Source organism: Plectropomus leopardus, chromosome 15, assembly GCF_008729295.1.
Source record: "Plectropomus leopardus isolate mb chromosome 15, YSFRI_Pleo_2.0, whole genome shotgun sequence".
Lineage (NCBI taxonomy): Eukaryota > Metazoa > Chordata > Actinopteri > Perciformes > Serranidae > Plectropomus > Plectropomus leopardus.
Genome location: NC_056477.1, coordinates 17,461,730 through 17,482,589, shown reverse-complemented (window position 1 = coordinate 17,482,589; position 20,860 = coordinate 17,461,730). Strand labels below are relative to the sequence as shown.

General features: G+C 39.8%; 1 protein-coding gene across 21 annotated transcripts in view; it reads left to right on the top strand.

Annotated features, from left to right (window-relative positions):
- The window catches only part of dst (dystonin), a 120,013-nt gene that overhangs the window by 95,914 nt on the left and 3,239 nt on the right, over positions 1-20,860 (top strand). For 12 of the 21 annotated variants that reach the window (XM_042502024.1, XM_042502018.1, XM_042502017.1 and 9 more), the window contains 23 exons: positions 359-460; positions 782-955; positions 1,507-1,662; positions 1,829-2,026; positions 2,620-2,748; positions 4,190-4,360; positions 5,482-5,637; positions 6,863-7,069; positions 7,345-7,464; positions 8,117-8,286; positions 9,380-9,539; positions 10,021-10,215; positions 10,295-10,423; positions 10,665-10,808; positions 11,013-11,201; positions 12,130-12,259; positions 12,449-12,612; positions 12,716-12,878; positions 12,967-13,121; positions 13,214-13,288; positions 13,499-13,516; positions 17,411-17,528; positions 19,179-19,292. In XM_042502024.1, the coding sequence (XP_042357958.1) occupies positions 359-460; positions 782-955; positions 1,507-1,662; positions 1,829-2,026; positions 2,620-2,748; positions 4,190-4,360; positions 5,482-5,637; positions 6,863-7,069; positions 7,345-7,464; positions 8,117-8,286; positions 9,380-9,539; positions 10,021-10,215; positions 10,295-10,423; positions 10,665-10,808; positions 11,013-11,201; positions 12,130-12,259; positions 12,449-12,612; positions 12,716-12,878; positions 12,967-13,121; positions 13,214-13,288; positions 13,499-13,516; positions 17,411-17,528; positions 19,179-19,292 (3,337 nt within the window). Of the gene's footprint in view, positions 1-358; positions 461-781; positions 956-1,506; positions 1,663-1,828; positions 2,027-2,619; positions 2,749-4,189; positions 4,361-5,481; positions 5,638-6,862; positions 7,070-7,344; positions 7,465-8,116; positions 8,287-9,379; positions 9,540-10,020; positions 10,216-10,294; positions 10,424-10,664; positions 10,809-11,012; positions 11,202-12,129; positions 12,260-12,448; positions 12,613-12,715; positions 12,879-12,966; positions 13,122-13,213; positions 13,289-13,498; positions 13,517-15,279; positions 15,588-17,410; positions 17,529-19,178; positions 19,293-20,860 lie in introns of those variants that run through there. The other 9 variants (XM_042502033.1, XM_042502015.1, XM_042502020.1 and 6 more) reach the window with 5 other exon arrangements.

The window sequence follows — 20,860 nt, the reverse complement described above, 5'->3', positions numbered from 1 at the left end:
TATGAGAGACCTATTAATTTTGAAACAATAAACACCGACCACAGTGCTGCGCTATATTTGGCACAAACTTTTACTTGTGTGTATAAAGTTCTTCTAAGATGTTTTCATGCTGTATAGGATGAGTCCTATTCATAGCTGCTTTATTTTTAAGGATCACACTCCTTTAGGATGATAGTATTTTAGTTCGGGATTGTTTTTCATTTTTAGTGCATTTGTTTCCCTAAATTGTCAACCATATAGATTTACTAGACACAAACTAAGATTTGGGGCATAACATGACACTTGATGTGAAACATGACTCCCTGTACACTAAGCTTTGTTTTCTCCCAATAACAATGGTTTCCCACGTTGTACGCAGGGTATGTTTGACTGGGTGGATATTCTGGAGAACAAACTGGATTCAATGTCACCCGTAGGCACAGACCTGGAAACTGTCAAGCAGCAGATTGTAGAGCTCAAGGTAAAGTGTTGGATTTGTGTTTGAATACACAACAGCAGAGTATTGTCATTCTCTTCTGCTCATTACTTCTTTAAATTTATTTCAGTGTTCACTGTTAGGAGGCTCTGTCACGTAACAGCTGTGTTTATGTTCAGTGATTCATAACCTGCTCTAGTTTGTACAAAAACTCTGTAAAAATAGCTTCATATTGTAGTCACACTGTCTTTGATGTACAATAAGACAAATCTTGTGCTGAAAAGACACAGACAGTAGGGTCAGATGTAATATCCACAAAGCTTTGTGCTTCTGTTGACTGATTGGGTGTACCACTGTGTGTTTCAGGAGTTCAAAGGAGAGGCGTACCAGCTGCAGATCGAGATGGAGCGCCTGAACCACCAGGCGGGACTCCTGCTGAAGAAGGTGACGGAGGAGGCTGATCGCTGCGCCATCCAGGAGCCGATGTCCGAGCTCAAGATGCTCTGGGACAACCTGGATGAGAAGATCATCGGCCGACAGGTCAGAAAAAACAATCATGTAGAAGAAAAAATTAATTACAAAATTAAAAGTTACATTACCAAATTGTCGTTTTTGTTGTATTTTTCGAAGTCATGCTTAGATTTTTGTTGTTGTTGTTGTTAAATTGTGGTGAGGTCCATAGTATAAACATGTGGCTTCTTAACCTCCCCTGACACATTTCTTATTGTTCATTATCTGAATTTTTACAGTCTTATATGAGTGTGAATAAAGTAAAGAAAAATAAAATGAAGAAAATATCATGATATTTAGCCATAAAAATAAATCTTGGTGTATTACAAGGGTATTCTGCAGTTTGTTACTAATACTATTTACACTGTTAAGTGTAGCCATAAAACCAGTATTTGTATTATATGTAGTAGTATATATGTAGTATTTGTACTATTATTTGTAATATACCTCTGCAGCTCTTTCTGGACTTTAAAACAGATGCAGCAATAGGTCAAACCAACTGTAAAATATGTTGTGTTGCTTGCATGTTAAGTGCTTTCACGGGCTGCAATATCTAATGGTTTAATCTGTCATTAATCCAGCACAAACTGGAGGGAGGCCTTCTGGCACTGGGCCAGTTCCAGCATGCACTGGACGAGCTGCTGGCGTGGATGAGCCACACCGAGGAGCTACTCAATGACCAGAGGAAGGCTGGAGGAGACCCCAAAGCCATCGAGATAGAGCTCGCCAAGCATCATGTACGACAAAAGTTGTTTTCTCAATGCAAATTCAGGATTCAATTGTGTTGAATTTATGGAAATAGAACAAGGAGACAACAGATTCATCATCCTATTGTTGTTTAGTTTGTTCCAAAACGCAGATTCAGTAATGTCCTTTGTGCTTCTGGCTGCTTTATCTCCACAGGTTCTCCAGAATGACGTGCTGGCTCACAAGGCGACAGTCGAAACCGTCAATAAGGCCGGTAACGATCTGGTGGAGTCCACTGCTGGAGAGGAAGCATCTGGTCTGCAGGGTAAACTGGAAAACCTGAACCAGCGGTGGAAATCCATCCTGGAGAAGACGGAGCAGAGGAAGCAGCAACTGGAGAGCGCTCTGCTTCAGGTATGAAAAATAATTACTGCTCTGTTTGTCATTTTTCATTGTTTAATATACTGTGATGGATTATCTTTGTCCCAGGCGCGCAAGTAGTGTCAAACTCATGAATTGTTTTTGGAGGAGTGATCCCTGTCTCTGCCCTCTGTCCTCATTCCTTTTCTATTCATAACTTTGACCTTTAGCAGGGTGCTTTTATGTGAAGGGTGGTATGACAAACAGATATATGTTCTGGATTTAGATTTTTATTCCGGAAATGTTTGAAAACTTTTCTTGAAAACACAAAATTGAATCCAAGTTAAGACAGTTTCATAGATGAGAGAATGTATTAGAAATTAAGTGACAAAGATTCAACTAAAAATGTCATTTCATAACAGTGTGACCAGTTAATATAAAGTAAAAGCAACACTTTAACACTATTTTTTTTTAATTAACATTTGAGGCTTCTTAATTTATACTGCTGAATACTACTTGGCCACTTTTGGTCGCTGAATGAATCTGAGGAATTAATAACTCAGACATCCTCCTTTCTGAGCTGTAGGTTGCTAACAATGAGTGTGTGTGACACCTTTTGTCCTGACTCAGGTTGTATTGTGTTGTAGGCCCAAGGTTTCCATGGTGAGATAGAAGATATGCAGCAATGGCTGAAAGACACAGAACGTCAGCTGTTGGCATCAAAGGCTGTGGGAGGCTTACCAGACACGGCCCGGGAGCAGCTTAACGCCCATCTGGTATGTGTTTAACAATATGAAAGGCCGCATACAGATGGCAGGCTTGTAAGGAGACGACGATGTCTTTTCTGTGTTTTATCTGAAGTGTGAAAATTAAATGACACTGCAAAGTAAACTACTTGCATCCCCCTGCAGAAAAAGACAAAAAGCCTCTAAAGTGTTTCAAATTGATTCAGGCATGTCAGACCATAATGAATTTAGGAATGTTTCCCTTCTTTGTTTTCATTTACTCTAATGGAGAAACCTAAGACACTTTCAAAACAAACTCTCCCTGAGGAAGCATCGACAGTGACATTTTATGGAACCAAAAACAGAGGGATTAGTTGTGGGAAGATGCCTCTGAGAGTCTAATTCTTTCACCATTTTTGGACTAGATCTGGACTAAAGCGAAAATAAAGCACACTGACTGATTCATCACATACACTTTAGACACTGCAGGCTGTAATATTGTTATCCAGAAACAAAGCAGGGGCATAATTTAAAGAACTTCCTATTTATTTTATCCTATGGTATTTTATCATCTCAGTTTTCAGGATTTTTGGCATTACAGAAACATGTTTCCTAACTGCATTCAGGAAGAAATACTGTCTTATGTCGGGAAATATTTTTGCTTTTACAGAACCATCCTAATTTAGGGATTTCCCAAGTTAGGAATCCCAAATTAGGATGTCACAGACCTCGTCCTAAATTCCAAGCAACTGCCAAAAATGGTAAAAGCATTAGGTCTGTATGGGAATGATAATAATAATGAAGGTCGGGAACCGCATAAACAACAAAATACAATGATTTAAAGGCTTCTCAAGCCATAAGATGACACTTACATGTATTAATGGGTATGAAATGGCTGCCTAGACAATCAATTTTGAATTTCATTGATGTGCTACATCCGGTTTTATTGAGGTCCACAATGAGGCTCTGGGCTCTTCCAGTGGTAACATGTGAGAGCTGTTGATATTTTGGCTTGTGCGTCTTGAGTAGCCTACTGGTGCACCTCAAGTCAGAGATATATGACAGGATGAGTGCCAACTGAAGAACCAAAATATTTAGGTTTATGACTTGCATTTTTTATTTTTCAGGATGCAAAACAATCAGTCTGTAGAGTGCTCCAAAGATTATGTTTTTCTGTAGGCCAACAAGGAAGCAATGTCACCCCGGCTCCCTCGTCAAAAAGCCTAGGGGATTTTTTCCATTACTTTTGGATCATTGCATAAAATAAGCCAAACTTAAAAGTTTAAGATAAGATAGGAGGTCTGAGAAAGGACATAACACGCCTATGACTTTAGGACTTGCCTCTGTACCAGGAAGATTTTTCCTATCTCTGAAACTGAAGTTGAGATCGGACAAGCAGTTGGGATATTTTTCTGTAATGGCGCCCCAGAGATGTAACTTAGTCTCTTTGACGAAAGCTTCCCTCATGTCATTGTGTCTCGTTTTCTTGCAGGAGTTGTGTTCTGCCTTCGAGGTGAAGGAGGAGCTGTATCAGGAGCTGATGAACAAGGGCCACCAGCTGCTCGCTTTAACACCCGAGGGCCCGGACAGCAACATGGAGCAGGACCTCGCCAACCTGAAGGACAAATGGGAAGCGGTGCAGGGGAAGGTCGCTGAGAGAAAGGTATGGTGTTAAGAGTTGCGGTGAGGATGGTTGAGCTAAACTGCTCTCAGCCTAATGATTCACAACTTGAGCTTTAGATCCCAGTGAGAGATCGCTGACATACTCTTGAGCCATGACTCTGTATGTGTAAGCCTCTAATCCTGGTGTCGATAATGAATGGTGTCAGAACAGCGAGCTGGCAGGGACGCACAGGATGTGGTTACACTGTAGATCACAGCAGGCGAGTTTCTTTCTGAGTCAGCGTGGAACAACTGTGGTCTTGTCTCACATGTTGCCACAGAGAGAAGTTGACAAGTGCATAAAATAAATAATAGAGCTACGTCAATAAGTGAGCCAAAATTAAGACTCATCCGTCACTATGTCGTTCTTTTGGAAATCTTATTTATGCTCTTCCTTTGTGACATTTTCTCACTTTTGTTGCTGCAATAAATAAACACAATTTAAAATGACAAAAAAGATAAATCTTCCCTGTCTTACCACTCTCACTCCAGATATGGAGCTCCTCATTCTGGCATCTCGAGAGTTTGATTTTGCTTTTTATTTACTTTGGTCCTATTCCCAGGAATTCAAAGTCTGGTAGATCTTAGAGCTGCACAGTTTGCAGCTGCTGGCCAAACTTTCATCAGCAAAGTGACACTTCTCTGGTTGAGTGAGTCGAAACAGCAGAAACGACTTCATTCAGATATAAAAATAAGTAGTGACTATTGCATTAAAATTCCATTTTTAGCAAGACTCTTCACATGACCTACACTAGATGACAGAAACACATTATTAAACTCTCATCAACTTTGTAATGTCATTAACACAGCGTCATGTGATCAGCCCCAGCTGCAGCAAATAGATGTTTTCCAGCGATGGAGTCACTGTGGATGTTTCTCTCATTCAATTAAAATCTCATCATTCCCTTTCTGCTCCACCACCAGCCTCTCCAGAGATGTTAACTTCCTCTGTTTAAACAGAGGTCATGTTCGGCACAATTGAAGTGTAATTGTTTTTCCCTCCTTCTTAATCTAGTGTTGTGGCAACAGGGGTCTGTTTTCATCTGAATGATACGGGTTATAATGGTGAAAGGATTATTTCCATCTCTTTGTTTGGATGCTGATGATGTGTCATGTCTGCAGGTGAAACTAGAAGAAGCCTTGACGCTGGCCACCGATTTCCACAACTCGCTTCAGGACTTCATCAACTGGCTGACCCAGGCGGAGCAGACGCTGAACATGGTTTCCCCCGCCTCCCTCATACTGGAGACCATCATGTTTCAGATTGATGAGCATAAGGTAATGTTTGTACAGCAGCCACAGCCTCTAAAGTGAAATGAAATGCTGATGACATGGAATATTTTTTTAATATTTGCTGTCACTGTTTTTTCCCTCATGCTAAGCGGAGGCAGTTTTATGCAGGACGCTGCTTTTATTCAGCTGCTGTGACAGTGTGTGTCAATTCCTCAGCCTGGGAAATATTTAAATAAAAAAAGATATTAGTGCCATATTGAAAGTAACTGTGGCTGCCCCCCTGTACTTTAATTGCAAATATTACTCAAATAAACATGTACTGACCAGGAAGAGACTCAAGATGACCACGAAGAGATGCAAGGGAACTGCCATGAGACACAAGTTTACCACAAAAAGGAGCAAGACGACCACAAAGAGACACAAAATGATTACAAAGAGACACAAACAACCAAAAAAGACACAAAATGGTTACAAGACACTAGGGCTGTCAGCGTTTGCGTTAATCGTGATGCGATTAAGGTCCGTACATAATGCCTCATTTTTTGAAATCACTGATCGATTTTCCCGTCTTCCAGAGTCTGTACTGGGCTGAATTTTAAAGCTAGAGCGATGATACTGGTATCGTATGAAACAAGAAGACTTAATTAATCCAGTAGTAATCAGAAAGGGGGGAAAAATAATGCTCCAAAGTTAGGCTAAATTTTGGCAATGGTCATTTCACAGGGGTCCCTTGACCTCAAGATATCTGAATGAAAATGGGTTTTATGTGTGCACGAGTCTTCCTTTTAAAGACACGGCCACTTTATGCTAATCCCACGCAATTTTTTGCTGTAATTTGATTCCTAATCAAGACATTCTGATAAGAATTGTTTTACCTTATCAATATGGATTTCAAAGGTGTTTTGAATTGCAAAGTAATTGAATCGAAAACGTGATTAAAACGTGATTAATCGCAACCAGGTATTAAAATTCTGCCATTATTCACAATTTAAAAAGTGAATCATTTGACAGCCCCACAGAAGACACAAAACAACTGTAAGGAGAAACAGAATCACTGCAAAAATACACAAAATGACCACAAGGACAAAGAAAATGACCACACAGAGACACAAAACAGCAAAAAAAAAAAAAAAAAGACAAATTACTACAAAGTCTGAGTATCTTGCTCTCATGAAGGAGAGATTGTGGGGCCTTTTGCATATCTGTGCCCAGGGGCCCATTGTCTGACGATCCATCAATACCTAAACCTCTCTCCTCTCTCTTTGTGCAGATGTTTGTGACAGAGGTGAACTCCCACAGGGAACACATCATTGACCTGGACAAGACGGGAACACATCTGAAGTACTTCAGCCAGAAACAGGATGTGGTCCTGATCAAGAACCTGCTGCTCAGCGTGCAAGGCCGCTGGGAAAAGCTGGTGCAGAGGTCTGTTGAGCGCGGTCGTCTGCTGGATGATGCTAGGAAGCGGGCGAAACAGGTAGCGTAACATGCATATTTATAGTGGGTTTGAATCAGGCTTTGTTTCACTGCTGTTAGGCTTTTTATTATTACTGGAAAGCTCTGGAAATAGTATATTAGGCCTGTTTTATATTCTGTCTGCATCTTATTACAGCCTTTTCATTAGTGTGCACTCTCTTCTGCTCATTGGGGCTGAAATGTAAATCATCTGAACATGTAACAGGACCCTGCCATAAATCAAATGAAATCATACCTTTTTCAAAATGCTTTGTTTGTTTCTTTATCCTTCATTAGTTCCATGAAACTTGGAATAAACTGATGGAGTGGTTGGACGAGTCTGAGAAGACTCTGGACTCAGAGGTGGAAATTGCCAACGATCCAGACAAAATCAAGACGCAGCTGGCTCAGCACAAGGTGACCGACCATCGTCTTATCAAGAGTTATTAGTGGGAAAAGTATGAAAGTTAAAATAACCAGGCGCCTTTTGACAGCCGAGTTACATTCGTGTAAAAACAACATATGCATCCAAACCATTTTTAACTCAGAATAATGAGACAGCTGTTTCAGTGCCATGTTTACTGTGTGATGTATGAGTGTTGGAAGCAGATGAGTCCAACAGTGAGAGCTATTTATGGGAGTTACAGTATCTACAGAGGTGCATTAGTCATGCATTTGCTGGCGTTACTAACAATCCTGTCTTGTTGTCTGTGCACTGTTAGGCGGGTATATTGTGCTAATCCTATCATAATCCCGGGATGGACCAAATGTATTAGGAGTGACCTTGCTTTTGGATACTTTTAATCTCTGTGGAGCAGTGGCTCTTGAGTTTTGACCCCTTTTTTTGTTTCCCTCACAGAATACTTTCTCCTTAATCCCAAAACACACACAGAGAGATTAAGATCTGACATGCTGACAGTATTAGGGAGAAAATCTGACAAGGTTCACTGTGCATCTAAAGATACAGACTTCCAATCCACTGAACATGATCATTGTCTGTTCAGTTTCTAGATTCAGTAAAATGTCTTAGTTGTTTGGAGGATGACATTTTTGATTTTCTCACACACAGGAATTCCAAAAAGCTGTGGGCAGCAAACACTCAGTGTATGACACCACTATTCGAACAGGGAGGGCGCTGAAAGACAAGACCTCCCTCCAGGATGATAATCAAAAGTTGGACGACATGCTGAGTGAGCTGAGGGACAAATGGGACACCGTCTGTGGCAAGTCAGTGGAACGGTAAGGATACTTCCCGCATCTGTACTTTACATCATCAACTCCTAGCCAGACTATTTGCAGAAAGATTCTTAATTCATTGATAAAGGGGACCTATTGTGCTTTCCTCATTATCTGCCACAGATATGATGTTGCAGTGTTGGATGTTCATATTAAACGTGGTAAAATGTCAAATAATGAGGTAAATCCCTGTGAGCAAAACCTCAGACAGAAGACGGTTGTGAATGCTCTCTTTCCATTTTTTTCTACTTTTCACAAGCCGCCATCTCATGAAGAATTTCTTTATATGATCATCTGCTCCGGTCACACTTCTGCAAGTGTTTACATTACCTAGCCTGCATTGCTACATATAGCCACAGACTAATGTTGGGTTGGTTGGTTGCCAAAGTTGTAAATATCTGCCCGGTATGAATCATACTCCTGCTTCAACATGTCTTTTTGTGAAGATTTAGAAGCTTTTATCTGTGATTTTTTTTATGGTAGAAAATGTGGCTCTTCTTTGTTTGAGTCATTCTCCTGCTGGAAGTACACTATTACATATAGCTACATGCTAACATCTGGAAAAACATTTTATATCCTTGCTGTTCTTCTCTCTGGTTTTAAATAATTTTCATGCTGGAGCATGTTTTATTGCAAAAATGTTGGTTTAGAAGCTTTTATTGGTGATTTTTACAAGAGAAAGTGCTGCTATTCTCTGTTACGGTCATTCCCCCCGACCAGTCAGAGTAAACTTTTTCTGGACACAGGCGATAAAACAGAGCGTCACAGACAGAGGGTCAGTGCATGTTTTCCAGTACAGACAGTACAAGGAAACTGCATTGTCTTTTGAAACATTAAAACATGTAAATGTGTCCTAGTGGATACCCAAAATACAAGCATGAACAACTAATAAAAACATTAGTCCTTTTAAAAGAGTTTGCAGCTTTTAGCTTGTGAAATCCATTACACAGTACTTTGGATCGGACCTAATTTCTGAGGTCTCCTCTGATATACTCCGAGAGCTCAAGACCGGCCATCACTCCTTCTGAAGTGGTTCAACTGCGCTAAACATTTTCCTCCTTCCAGGTTCCCTTTAATGATTTGTGCTCTTTCACAGACAAAACAAGCTCGAGGAGGCCCTGTTGTTCTCCGGCCAGTTTACAGACGCTCTCCAGGCTCTCATTGACTGGCTGTACAGAGTGGAGCCCCAGCTGGCTGAGGACCAGCCGGTACATGGAGACATAGACCTCGTTCTCAACCTGATAGACAACCACAAGGTAGGAAACAACTCCAAACCAAATCACAGCGACACAAAGCTTTGTTGATCTGCTTGTTGAAAGCTGGTTTTAAGTGGCAGCATCGAAACCAAACTTCAAAAGCGTAAAAGTTTTCACTGCTGCATTAACACCACCCTCCCCTTTGACCCTTCCAGTTTCTCATCACAGTAGACAACAAAAGACACTTAAACCACACCACGGCTGAAGCATAAATTCAAACAACAAAAGGGATAGTGTTTGAGTACCTTTTCATTCAGAGTCTTTGTTCTTTGAAGTTTTCTGTCCAGCATGATGCCTGGGAAACAGACGTTATGTTTGCTCATCCCTAATAATGTTATTAATAATATCTGCACTACATCAGGTTTTTGTTGCACCATCAGCTGTGAGTGTGAGGAATGTTGTAATCCACAAGAAGAATCTCCTCCTGCACTTTTTCTTGAAATTATGAACAGCAGAAATATGCTTGAATCGGTCGCTGCAGGTTTTCCAGAAGGAGCTGGGGAAGAGGACAGTGAGCGTTCAGGCTCTCAAACGTTCAGCGCGGGAGCTGATCGAGAGCAGTCATGATGACTCGTCCTGGGTCAAAGTCCAGATGCAGGAGCTGAGCACTCGCTGGGAGACGGTGTGCAACCTCTCGGTGTCCAAACAGGCACGGCTGGAGCAGGCCCTGTGCCAGGTACTGTGGAGCCCCTACAGTTGTCATATAGATGGTAAACTGAGTGTGAGCCTGACTGATTTGTGTCCTCTGGCTGCAGGCGGAGGAGTTTCACTCAACTGTTCACATCCTGCTGGAGTGGCTCGCTGAGGCGGAGCAGAGTCTGCGATTCCATGGCAGCCTGCCTGATGATGAGGAGGCTCTGCAGGCGCTTATCGATCAACACAAGGCAAGCATGCAAATATTTGTATTGTTTTATCTTAAGCAAAGATTTGAGCTCATTACAGTTTTATATATTGACAGATTTGGTAAGAGTAAACAGTCGAGACCCTGACTCAGATTTTTATGTGATTCCATCTCTCTGCCTTGCTCCAATTTTAAAACATCATCATGAGCTATGCTTCATTTCAATATTTGCTGAGGAGAATCCAGTTGCTTATACAAACTCATTCCCATTTGCTATTTTTAAGGAGTTCATGAAGAAACTGGAGGAAAAGCGAGTGGCTCTAAATAAAGCAACCACGATGGGAGAGGCTATTCTGGTCATCTGCCATCCAGACTCCATCACAACCATCAAACACTGGAACACCATCATTAAAGCCCGGCTGGAAGAGGTCAGTACACAGCTGCATACATGCCTTTCATACTCACACATATGACAGAGCACTATTACACAGTTTGGCTGCCTCAAAAAGAAAGGCCTTTTTTCGTACAAATCGCTAAATTCATCATTTTTGTGGTGGCACGTGTGTGCCTCATCACACTAAAGGATTTGCTTTGTCTCTGTGTGAGTAATGTGAATAATGTTACTGTTACAGGTGCAGGCCTGGGCCAGGCAGCACCAGCAGCGGCTGGCCACGGCCCTCACTGAGCTGTTAGCCACTCAGGAGCTGCTGGAGAACCTGCTGACCTGGCTGCAGTGGGCCGAGACCAACCTCAACGATAAGGACAAGGAGCAGCTGCCGCAGGAGCTCGAGGAGGTCAAAGCCCTCATAGCAGAGCACCAGGTAAAGTAAATCTGCAGATAGAAAAAATTCAAGTACAGTTTTTCAGTCATTTAAAGGAATCCTTCACTCCTAAATATCTGTTTTTATTGCAGTTATTCATCCTGTGTTTCATTGAATTAATGAAGCAACCTTCTTCTCGTGAATGAAGAATCCAAAAACACAGAACATTTTTGATAAATTACCGACCACATCTAATAACAGCAAAACTATAACTCCCCTCTAAAAACCCTCATGCAACTTGAACAGAATAATCCAAGTCTCATTTATCAAGTTGCAGGAACCCTCAATACTTCCCAAAACGACAGCCCTTTCTGATAAGGAATTGAACTAATAGTGGAACTTCTTTATGCTCTCATTAAAGCCAAACTTCATTGACAAAAACAGTAGTTTTACCTCACTTAATACATGGGCTGCTGGTCTACTGCAACCTCAGGCAGTTTGTTTGTTTGTGTTATTGTGAGACTGTTGAATCTGAACAAACCCGTTAAAACACCAAAGTCTCACAGTAACACAAGCAAGCTAACTGACTGAGGTCCTTTGTTTAGCAATGTAAAGTGGCTGTTTTTGACAATAGAGTCTGACTTTGAAGAGCTCCTGAGTAAGTTTTGACTTTTAGTTCAGTTGCTTGTCAGAAAGGGCTGTCTGTTTGGGAAAACCCTGTGTGAGAGTATGTACTCGTTCTTTTGAAGTAGCTTTGCTGTTGTTAATCAAGATCTCCTATGACTTCAGTACGACAAGAATTTTCCCCGTTTTTGGATTCTTTATTCACAGAGGCACGTGTGAAAAACATAATCTTCATGAATGCATTGTAGCACAGAGTGAGTTATTTCTATACAAATGGTCATTAGAAAGGTGAAGTATTCTTTGAAATATATTTCAAAGTGCACATGACCCAAACTGGAGGCACACTTGTTGCTTTTCCCTGTAGGCTTTTATGGAGGAAATGACCAGGAAGCAACCAGATGTTGACAAAATCACCAAGACACACAAAAGGAAGGCTGCTGTGGAACCTCCAGTCCAGTCTCAGATCCCTGTGCTCGAAAAAGGAAGAACTGGAAGTATGTATCCCACTAATGCCCCTCACACACCGTGACCTGAGCCATCTGGCCCACTGTTTAGTGACTGCAGGGTGATGAGACATCCTCATCTTGTTTTTAACACCTGGAATGATGTCATTGTTAATCTATTCCTCCTGATTACATGTTGAGAGCACAGTCACTGTGAAGGTTTTTCTCTTTCATTTACAGGAAAACGTTCTCCCACACAAACAATGTATGCGTCAGCAACACAGCCTCCCATTGAAACCAAGAACCCCCGGGTTAACCTGCTGGTCACTAAGTGGCAGCACGTGTGGCTGCTGGCTTTGGACAGAAGGAGGAAACTCAACGACGCCTTGGACAGACTGGAGGAGGTAATGGAGTTCTCAGGTTTTACACAACCTGCTGCTCTGCGTGTTATTTTAAGCACTTTTTTTCTGCAAATGTATGCTCTTATCACCCTTTTTTTCTGTGCAGTTGAAGGAATTTGCCAACTTCGACTTTGATGTGTGGCGGAAGCGCTACATGCGCTGGATGAACCATAAAAAGTCTCGTGTCATGGACTTCTTCCGACGCATTGACAAAGATCAGGATGGCAAAGTGACCCGGCAGGAGTTCATAGAGGGAATCCTCTCCTCCAGTAAGTGTCCAACATCCAAACTCTCTGAACTGCATGTAGCCCAGCCAGCAAATGCTCATTTTGTAACACTTGAATGTCTTTCTGATAGAATTCCCCACCAGTCGTCTGGAGATGAGCGCTGTGGCAGACATATTTGACAGAGACGGTGACGGCTACATTGACTACTATGAGTTTGTGGCGGCTTTGCATCCCAACAAGGACGCTTACAAACCTCTAACGGATGCTGATAAAATAGAAGATGAGGTGATACAAACTCTCATGCCCAGAATTTCTAAATTTAAATCTAGACTCATGTTTAGGGAAGTATGATTCAATAAAATGTTCTCTGTTTGTAGGTTACACGACAAGTAGCGAAATGTAAATGTCCAAAACGATTCCAAGTGGAGCAAATAGGTGCCAACAAATACCGGGTAAGATTTTAACCTTTTACGCTCACACAAACTTCTTATTCAGAGCAAGTGTTTTAACAAATATATGCAATATCATGACTGTAAAATGTTTTGAATAATAGCAGTTTAGTTTCCCTGAAAAGGTAAGTGTTGCAGAAAGTGTCAATAAAGGCCAGTGCATGGTAAAAACTCTAACCTTTCTATATTTTTATTGTTCCTCAACGTCACCAGTTCTACCTTGGAAACCAGGTACATATGAAAGTCTTCTGTTTTCACTCCTTCTGTTCTGTGCCTTATCAAGCCTTTTGTTCTTTTTCATTTACCATGTTTGCTTTCCAATTAACACTCTCTGCCCAGACTCCTGGCTGATGTTCAGACTGAAACTCAGAAGTAGAAATAAAGATCTATGGCCGTCTGATTTAATCCATAAGGAACATTGGCCTAAGATGTGTTTTTGGTCTGTCATAAAATGTTATTTAAAGGTCTGGTGTGTACAATTTAGGGGGATATTTTTTGGCAGAAAAGGAATATAAAATAACAAGTATGTTATACCGGGCATCAGGATGGCTGTAGATCAAGGCGATTTGTGGACCACACAAGTTGCTTTGACATTTAGACACAAAGTGGGACCTGATCAACCCCGGCTAGGACGTCTTGGGGAGGGTGAAACACCCGATGACCCCGAGTGACATCACTGATGATGTGTCTAAATTGCATCGTAAGGTGTGTGTTAGAAACTGTTCAGTGTGTAATCACCTGCAAATAAGAAATATAGTGTTTCATTATCTTTGAATGAGCCGTTTATATCAGGTCCTCGTCTGCGGAGTTCACCATGTTGCACTGTTTCTACAGTGGCCCAGTGTTGGCAAAGGAAACACTGGCTCTAGATCAGCCGCTCTCATTTCTGTGATAGCCTCCTTAGTTTGCTGCCCCTTTCCAAGGAGCAGAAACACTGATTATTTTTTAATTTTTTAATTTATTTTTATGTGAAAGTGCTTCATTCAGTGTTCTTGCTGGATTAAATCACAGGGTCTGTTTGTTTTGGAGAGGATGAGACCTCTGCGGATCATTTAGGTCCCAATAACAACCTCCTGAACACCTGGATCTTAAGTTATTAGAGGGGAGAGCTGAGCACTCATTAGCATGTGCTGCACTAGTGGCCTGTCTGTGACGAGCCAAACGGCGTTGGAGAAACACTGATTTGTAACTTGAAACTGCCTCATTTAGTTCTATTGTTTTTTACTGGTTTTAATCACCTGGTTCACTTGTTTTGGAGAGAGGAGGAGACCTCTGTGAATAATCTGACGCCCAGTTTAAATTTCTTAAACAATGAACACTGAAGGAATCCCATTAGGAGTTCAGACTTGGCTCGCACAGAAAAAGTTTCAGCTGATTGCAATCTGCAGTCCTCCCCGCTGGATGCCACTAAATCTTACACACTGTTCCTTTAAAAATCACAAATGAAAGATGCATTACAGGCCTGCAGGTTTTATCTGATTCTTGCCTTCTTATAATGATAGATTTTAGAAGTTAAATGTAGTAAATATTTAAATGTCTGCTTTTGAGTTTCAGAAAATACAATATTACAAGCCAAAATCATTTTAGCCCACATATTTTATTAGTCAACGGGCATAAATTCATCTGCTGGGCAGTTTGGAGAATAATGCTTTCTGTGTGCTTGCCTTTGGCGCTTCAGTGTCATGGGAATGATCTACCTCAACATTGGCTGACATACTTTGGTGTAACTGACACTGTTTATTCATTTATTTTCATAGCTGGGCAACCTTGATGATTACAATGAATACTTTGCTTTTTATTTTACCTGCTGAGTTAATATGTCTTGAAAGATTGCATGTTGCAATTTTAAAATTCATTCCTGATATGTGTTCATATGCCACATGCTTCATGAAGCTTGTTTGGATTAATAGCGGGAGGTGTTAGTAAGAGGGGATAGGGGCATTAGTGTTGGTTTATTAACTAGTTTGTAATAATTGAAATAATTCTTTTGACAGTTTGGTCTGGTTCACTGCTTACATGACTCCTTAATCGGCGATGAGACAATAGCAAACAGGGAAAATCAAAATCTTACCCCCCACCTACACGTTGCAGTTTTGGAAAGCTGTATTCTGGTAAATGGTTATTCTTAAGATGTTTCTTGTGCCTCTTTTTTCCTCCAGATCATCATCACCTTTTAATGTATTTGATCACTAAAATCACCAGTGGCATTAAATCATTTATAATAATCATACAAGATTTTCCTACCAGCTGAAGAGACATCATAAGATAATAGGCACCTAGTGGAGGGTCATCATTGTTTGTCTGCGTGTCACACTGTGGTGGATTAGACAGAAACGATCCGAACCATTCCTCATGTTGTTCTCGGTGTGTCCGCTGCATCGGATCTGCATCAGTGTCAATGCATCCCGAGCATTTGAGTCGTAGTCGTAGAAAGTGCAACAAAGTGCTGGATTGCAGGAGATTGCTGTTTGTCCGCTTGATCATGATGTGGAATTGTTTTTTTGACAGAAAGCATGCAGCTGTGATTGTCCAGTGTAAATTATGTCTTTGTGCTAATGCTCATGGTCACATCCAACTGGCTGACTTCCTGTCACCTCATAAAGCCTGAACCATTCGCATCCATAACATGCTCGGTGTCGTTATGCTCGGTCTGTGTGGTACTGTGAGATGAAGACAGATTATTATACAACATCGCCTCCCTGTGGTAAAATAATCTGCCTTCACTTAATGTTTTTTTCACAGGCTCAACCTGCAGTAATGCAAAACTGAAGCCAGACACTGTCGGAATAAAGTCAGACATTACAACATGAAACCACACATTAGCTGAAATCATTCAAATAATAATAAAAAAAACAGTCCACTGATATTACTGATGTAACAGTTTCGTTAGTAAAGCCGTTGTATTTGTCTAACTGCTGTATAAACTGTGCAGCTGGACATAACAAAACAGGAGCTTGAATTAAATTAGTTATAAACTGCCTGACTTACTATATACTATATCAAATTCAAATAATTATATTGTGACAGTGTCATATCAGCTAATTGTCTAAAATGTTGAACTTAACCAAACTTTACAAAAAACCATGTGATAAAGGCACAGTTTCCAAGTTGCCAGAGTTCTTTTTATGCATTTTGATGTGTAATTTTTGTTGCCTGTTGGGTCAAAATTAAAAACACAAATTCCAATATACAATATTTACAGAGAGCTAATATGAGCTAATCATTTTGAGCCAACGATAAATGAATTTGGCTCAACATTAAATTATTGTATGAATGATGAAATGATCAGTGATATTGATTGACATTGACAGTGATTTCAGCAGGGCTGGGTATCAGTACTTTATTCCTTTAAGGTATCGACTGAAATAATCCAGTGCCAAGTGGTATCGAAAAATCTCCATTCAAACGAAACCTGCAGTTAACCGTTTTTGTACCAAGATATGGAAAACATTACTATTTGTGTGCTTTTGCTCACGAACAACGGAAATGTTCTTCGATTTAAAGTGTGTATCTCAGGAAAAAGTTTATTGTTAAGTCTAACTTAAATTTTAAGAAAAAGTATCAAATGAAGTACTCTATCGGCGTTAGTATATCTATCTATATAAGGATACTAGTATTGGTACTGCTATCATAAATTCTTAAAGAATACCCAGCCCTTGTTATGAGAGAAAAACAAAAAAGCAGTCAATAGGAGGGACTTATTTAGGATTGAGGGACTCATAATATTTAAAGGAGCAATACATTTGAAGAACACACCAGCACACACCACCAGAAGAAACCCAGTTGGATTGACCTTTTTGTAATTTGTGTCTTTGAGAATGAAAACTGAATATAAATGTCTTTGTGTCATAATCCTGTTTGTGTAAATCTGTGCAGCATGGAGAGGAAATCAGCACTAAAGTGGACTCAAAGCATATTTGATTGCGGTTTGATTTATACGAAATATTTTGATTGAATCAATTTATTCCACATCAACAAAAAAATGAATTGGGATAAATGTGATTGTCCAAACCAGTCTGGTTTACAGTGTTGCACAGCTTGTTGTCTGCAGTAAGAAAGAGAGTTTGTACAGAGGTCAGTGTTTTCACATGTCTACTCTTTGTTTTCCTCCCCCCCCCACCGTAGTTTGGAGACTCTCAGCAGCTTCGCCTTGTACGGATTTTACGCAGCACTGTGATGGTGCGGGTGGGAGGAGGCTGGATGGCTCTGGATGAGTTCCTAGTGAAAAACGACCCATGTCGAGGTGAGTTCAAAAGTTCACCTCAAGAAATCACAACGCGGGGCTGAAAAGTGTACATATGCAGTTTGGTCTGAAGTCTACTTGTGTATTTGTATATTTGTACTGTTATTGTGTGTGGTGACATGGTGCTATGGGATAGTCTCCCCACCTGCCAAAAAACAAAACAAAACCCCAAAACATATTTTCCCTCTTACCCTCACTTACCTTTAGTAATATTTATGAGTCTAGATGGGTCATGATTTCTGAAAATAGACATTGTTGTTGAGTTTACTTTATTTTTTTTGTATTTTGGGCATCACAGCCAGAGTGCCATCTTCATTATTTGAGAGAAGGCAGACATCTCTACAGCCGTTACCGCCAACACTTTTTAATATATTCTATGTTGCAGATCCATCAAAGGCTTTGGAGAGTTTAAGAGTCGAATCCTCTAATTTATATTAAAGTGGAAGTAACTGCTGTGTCATCATTTGTTTTTGTACTGATTTTTAGGAATAGGAATAATGGAAAGGAATTTAGGAATAATGTCAGTGGTTATTTACTTTTCCCTTAAAGCAATACTTCCCCCACAAAATGACCATTTATAGATCAATTACTCATGCTTTGATACAGTGGTTAAAAAAAACATAATTTTCTTGCATGTTTCTATGGAAAAGAGAGCATAGATAAGTTTCACTTTGACTCCAGTTTTAAATGGCAAAGTTTATTAAAAATGCATGTGTTGCTGAGCGTATGACTCGATAAATGACATTTGGATTAAACTGCACAAGTTATGAGAGTTTCTGAACTGGTTTTGCTGTTGTTAAATGTGATCCCCAGTCAATCAATAAATCAAAATGTTTACTGTTTTCCATGGAGGCATGCAAAAAAATAATACACAATAATATACAAATGGTCATTTTTAAAGAATAGACACACTGTTCTTGCTATCCATCTAAAAAAAATGACATAGTAAGAAAATGCAGGAAAATTTTAGTGAAGTAACACAGTAAGACTCAAATTGCCTTTTAGAAATGTGAATATGTATTGTAATTTAATTTAGGGATGCATGATAATATCAGCACATCATCGAAGTCGACCAACATGCTGATTTTTGCTTATATCACAAACGATAAAAAAAAATCAATACATTTTTTTGATTGACAGAGAACATGTACAAAACAACAACCCAAAATTTAAATACTTTTTCTTATTTTTCACAATGAATGGATATTAAATATACTGAAAAGCATTGTATTTTATGCCTCCATCTGCTCGGGGGTCGTCGTTATAAGAGTGTGAATAACATGATGTTAAAACTTAATAATCACTATAATTAGGTGCGGAAAAAATTGGTTATATCAATATCAGTTATTGGCCACAAGAGTTGTTATACATCAGCATATCCGATATCGGCCAAAAATTCATATTGTGCATCCCTGATTTCATTTGTTAGCGATAAAAGAATATTGAGAGAAGGAACAGTTATTTAAAGCTATAAATTGCAAAGTACAATCACTGATCACCACCTTCGTGTGCATATCAGTATGAAACCATCTTCTCTGTCCACTGCAAAAGCTTTATGTTCTCTGCTTGTTTCTGCTGTCTTCTGTATTAATTATTGATGTATTTCCTGCTCAACCTTCCTCCTGCTGAACATGATATCATTTCTTCTAGTTCATCACCACGGGAGCAAAATGTTGCGCTCGGAATCAAACTCTTCAATTACTCAGTCTCCTATAGGTTGGCAAATCTCAAACTTTCTCACCTTGCTCCATGAACCCACCAGTGGTATGTGTGTCTGCACATCCGAGTGTGTGCCGCTTGTGTTGGTCTTCTGTCCCTGCGTGTGTGTGAGCACTCACGGTGAATGGTCTTCTCATGATGGTTTCACTCACAATCAACATGTCACTCAGCTCCGGCTGGTTTTCATGCATGCTGTTGTTTTGTGTGAGTCACATCACCTGCTGTCACTTTCTCCGAGGCACTGTTTCGGGACTTGACGCGCCAAATAAGCTCTTTTTGTGTCTCTCAGCATGTGCGCAGTTGTTCTCAGTCAAGCTTCTTTTGCAGATTTCAGGTTTGCTTGACAATCAATCAAACAAAACCCTGTGAGAGGCTCAAGAGATGCTCAGATGAATATATTATCTGTGAACATCAAACTGAACTAACATGGTCATTGGGGAAAATGCTGAAGTCGTCTCTATAACACAAAACAAAACTGAAACAGAATTTATTGCACTATTTGTTTGACAGTGTGGCTTAAAGTGATTAAATCTGCATGCAAGCCAGTTTGTTTTTAACTCAACTGGTGCAAAGTCTGTTTGGTTTATGTTTCTTTGGTTGTGTAATTCTTCTCATTTTGGGCCGTTTTGGTGCGGGCGTGTTTTTTTGGGGGGGCTCACTTTTGTTTATTTGATTTTTTTTCTTAATTTGTTTAACAGTCTAAGCAAACAAAGAAGATTTGCTGGTTGGAAAATGAAACGTTTATTCCACTACTGTTGCAGCAGTATGGATGAGATGTGAAGCAGCATGAGTCTTGTGTTCTCATTGTTTATTTGAATCTCAACTTTTATTTGAACTCATTTTAAATATTAAGCTTTATTTGAAATCCGACCATCACATCATTGATAACACTTTATTTGATATATTCCCTAATAATTTCCCAGTATTTTACTCAACAGTTTTGTTGAAATAACTGTGTAATGTGGAACTTATTATCGGGAATACATTGTTCAGTTGTTACATTTCCAATTAATTCAACAAATTAGTGATATAGTGAATTTTTTGCTAATTATAAATGAGCAATAAATTACAACCCTGATTCCAAAAAAGTGGGACGCTGTGTAAAATGTAAATTAAAACAGAATGCAATGATTTGCAGATCCTTTCTGGCCTATATAGAATTGAATGCAGTACAGAGACAAGCTATTTAATGTTCAAACTGATAAACTTTCATGTTTTTTTGTAAATAAACACTCATTCAGAGCAGAGGCCACCTAAAATAGTTTAAATCAAGATTTAAATGCTGTCTGTGTGTAAAAATGGGCCAGAATCAAATCTGAACACTGAGACATTAGTTTCTTCGTAACGGAGTCATCTTAAAGCTGGCATTGCAAAAAAAAGGCTTCTCAAAGTATTAAATACATTTCAGTTAGCGTGTTAAGTACTTAGTTACTTAGTAGTTTCTTTATGGATTGAAATATTGCAATTTCTTTATCTGAGTGATTATTTTGAGTTCATACCAACGTCTGGCCTAAATGTTACGTGAATAGCTGCATTAGAAAAATGTTTAATGACATGTTGAATACTTATTGTATGTCTGCAAATCATTGTATTTTTTATATTTGCAATTAACA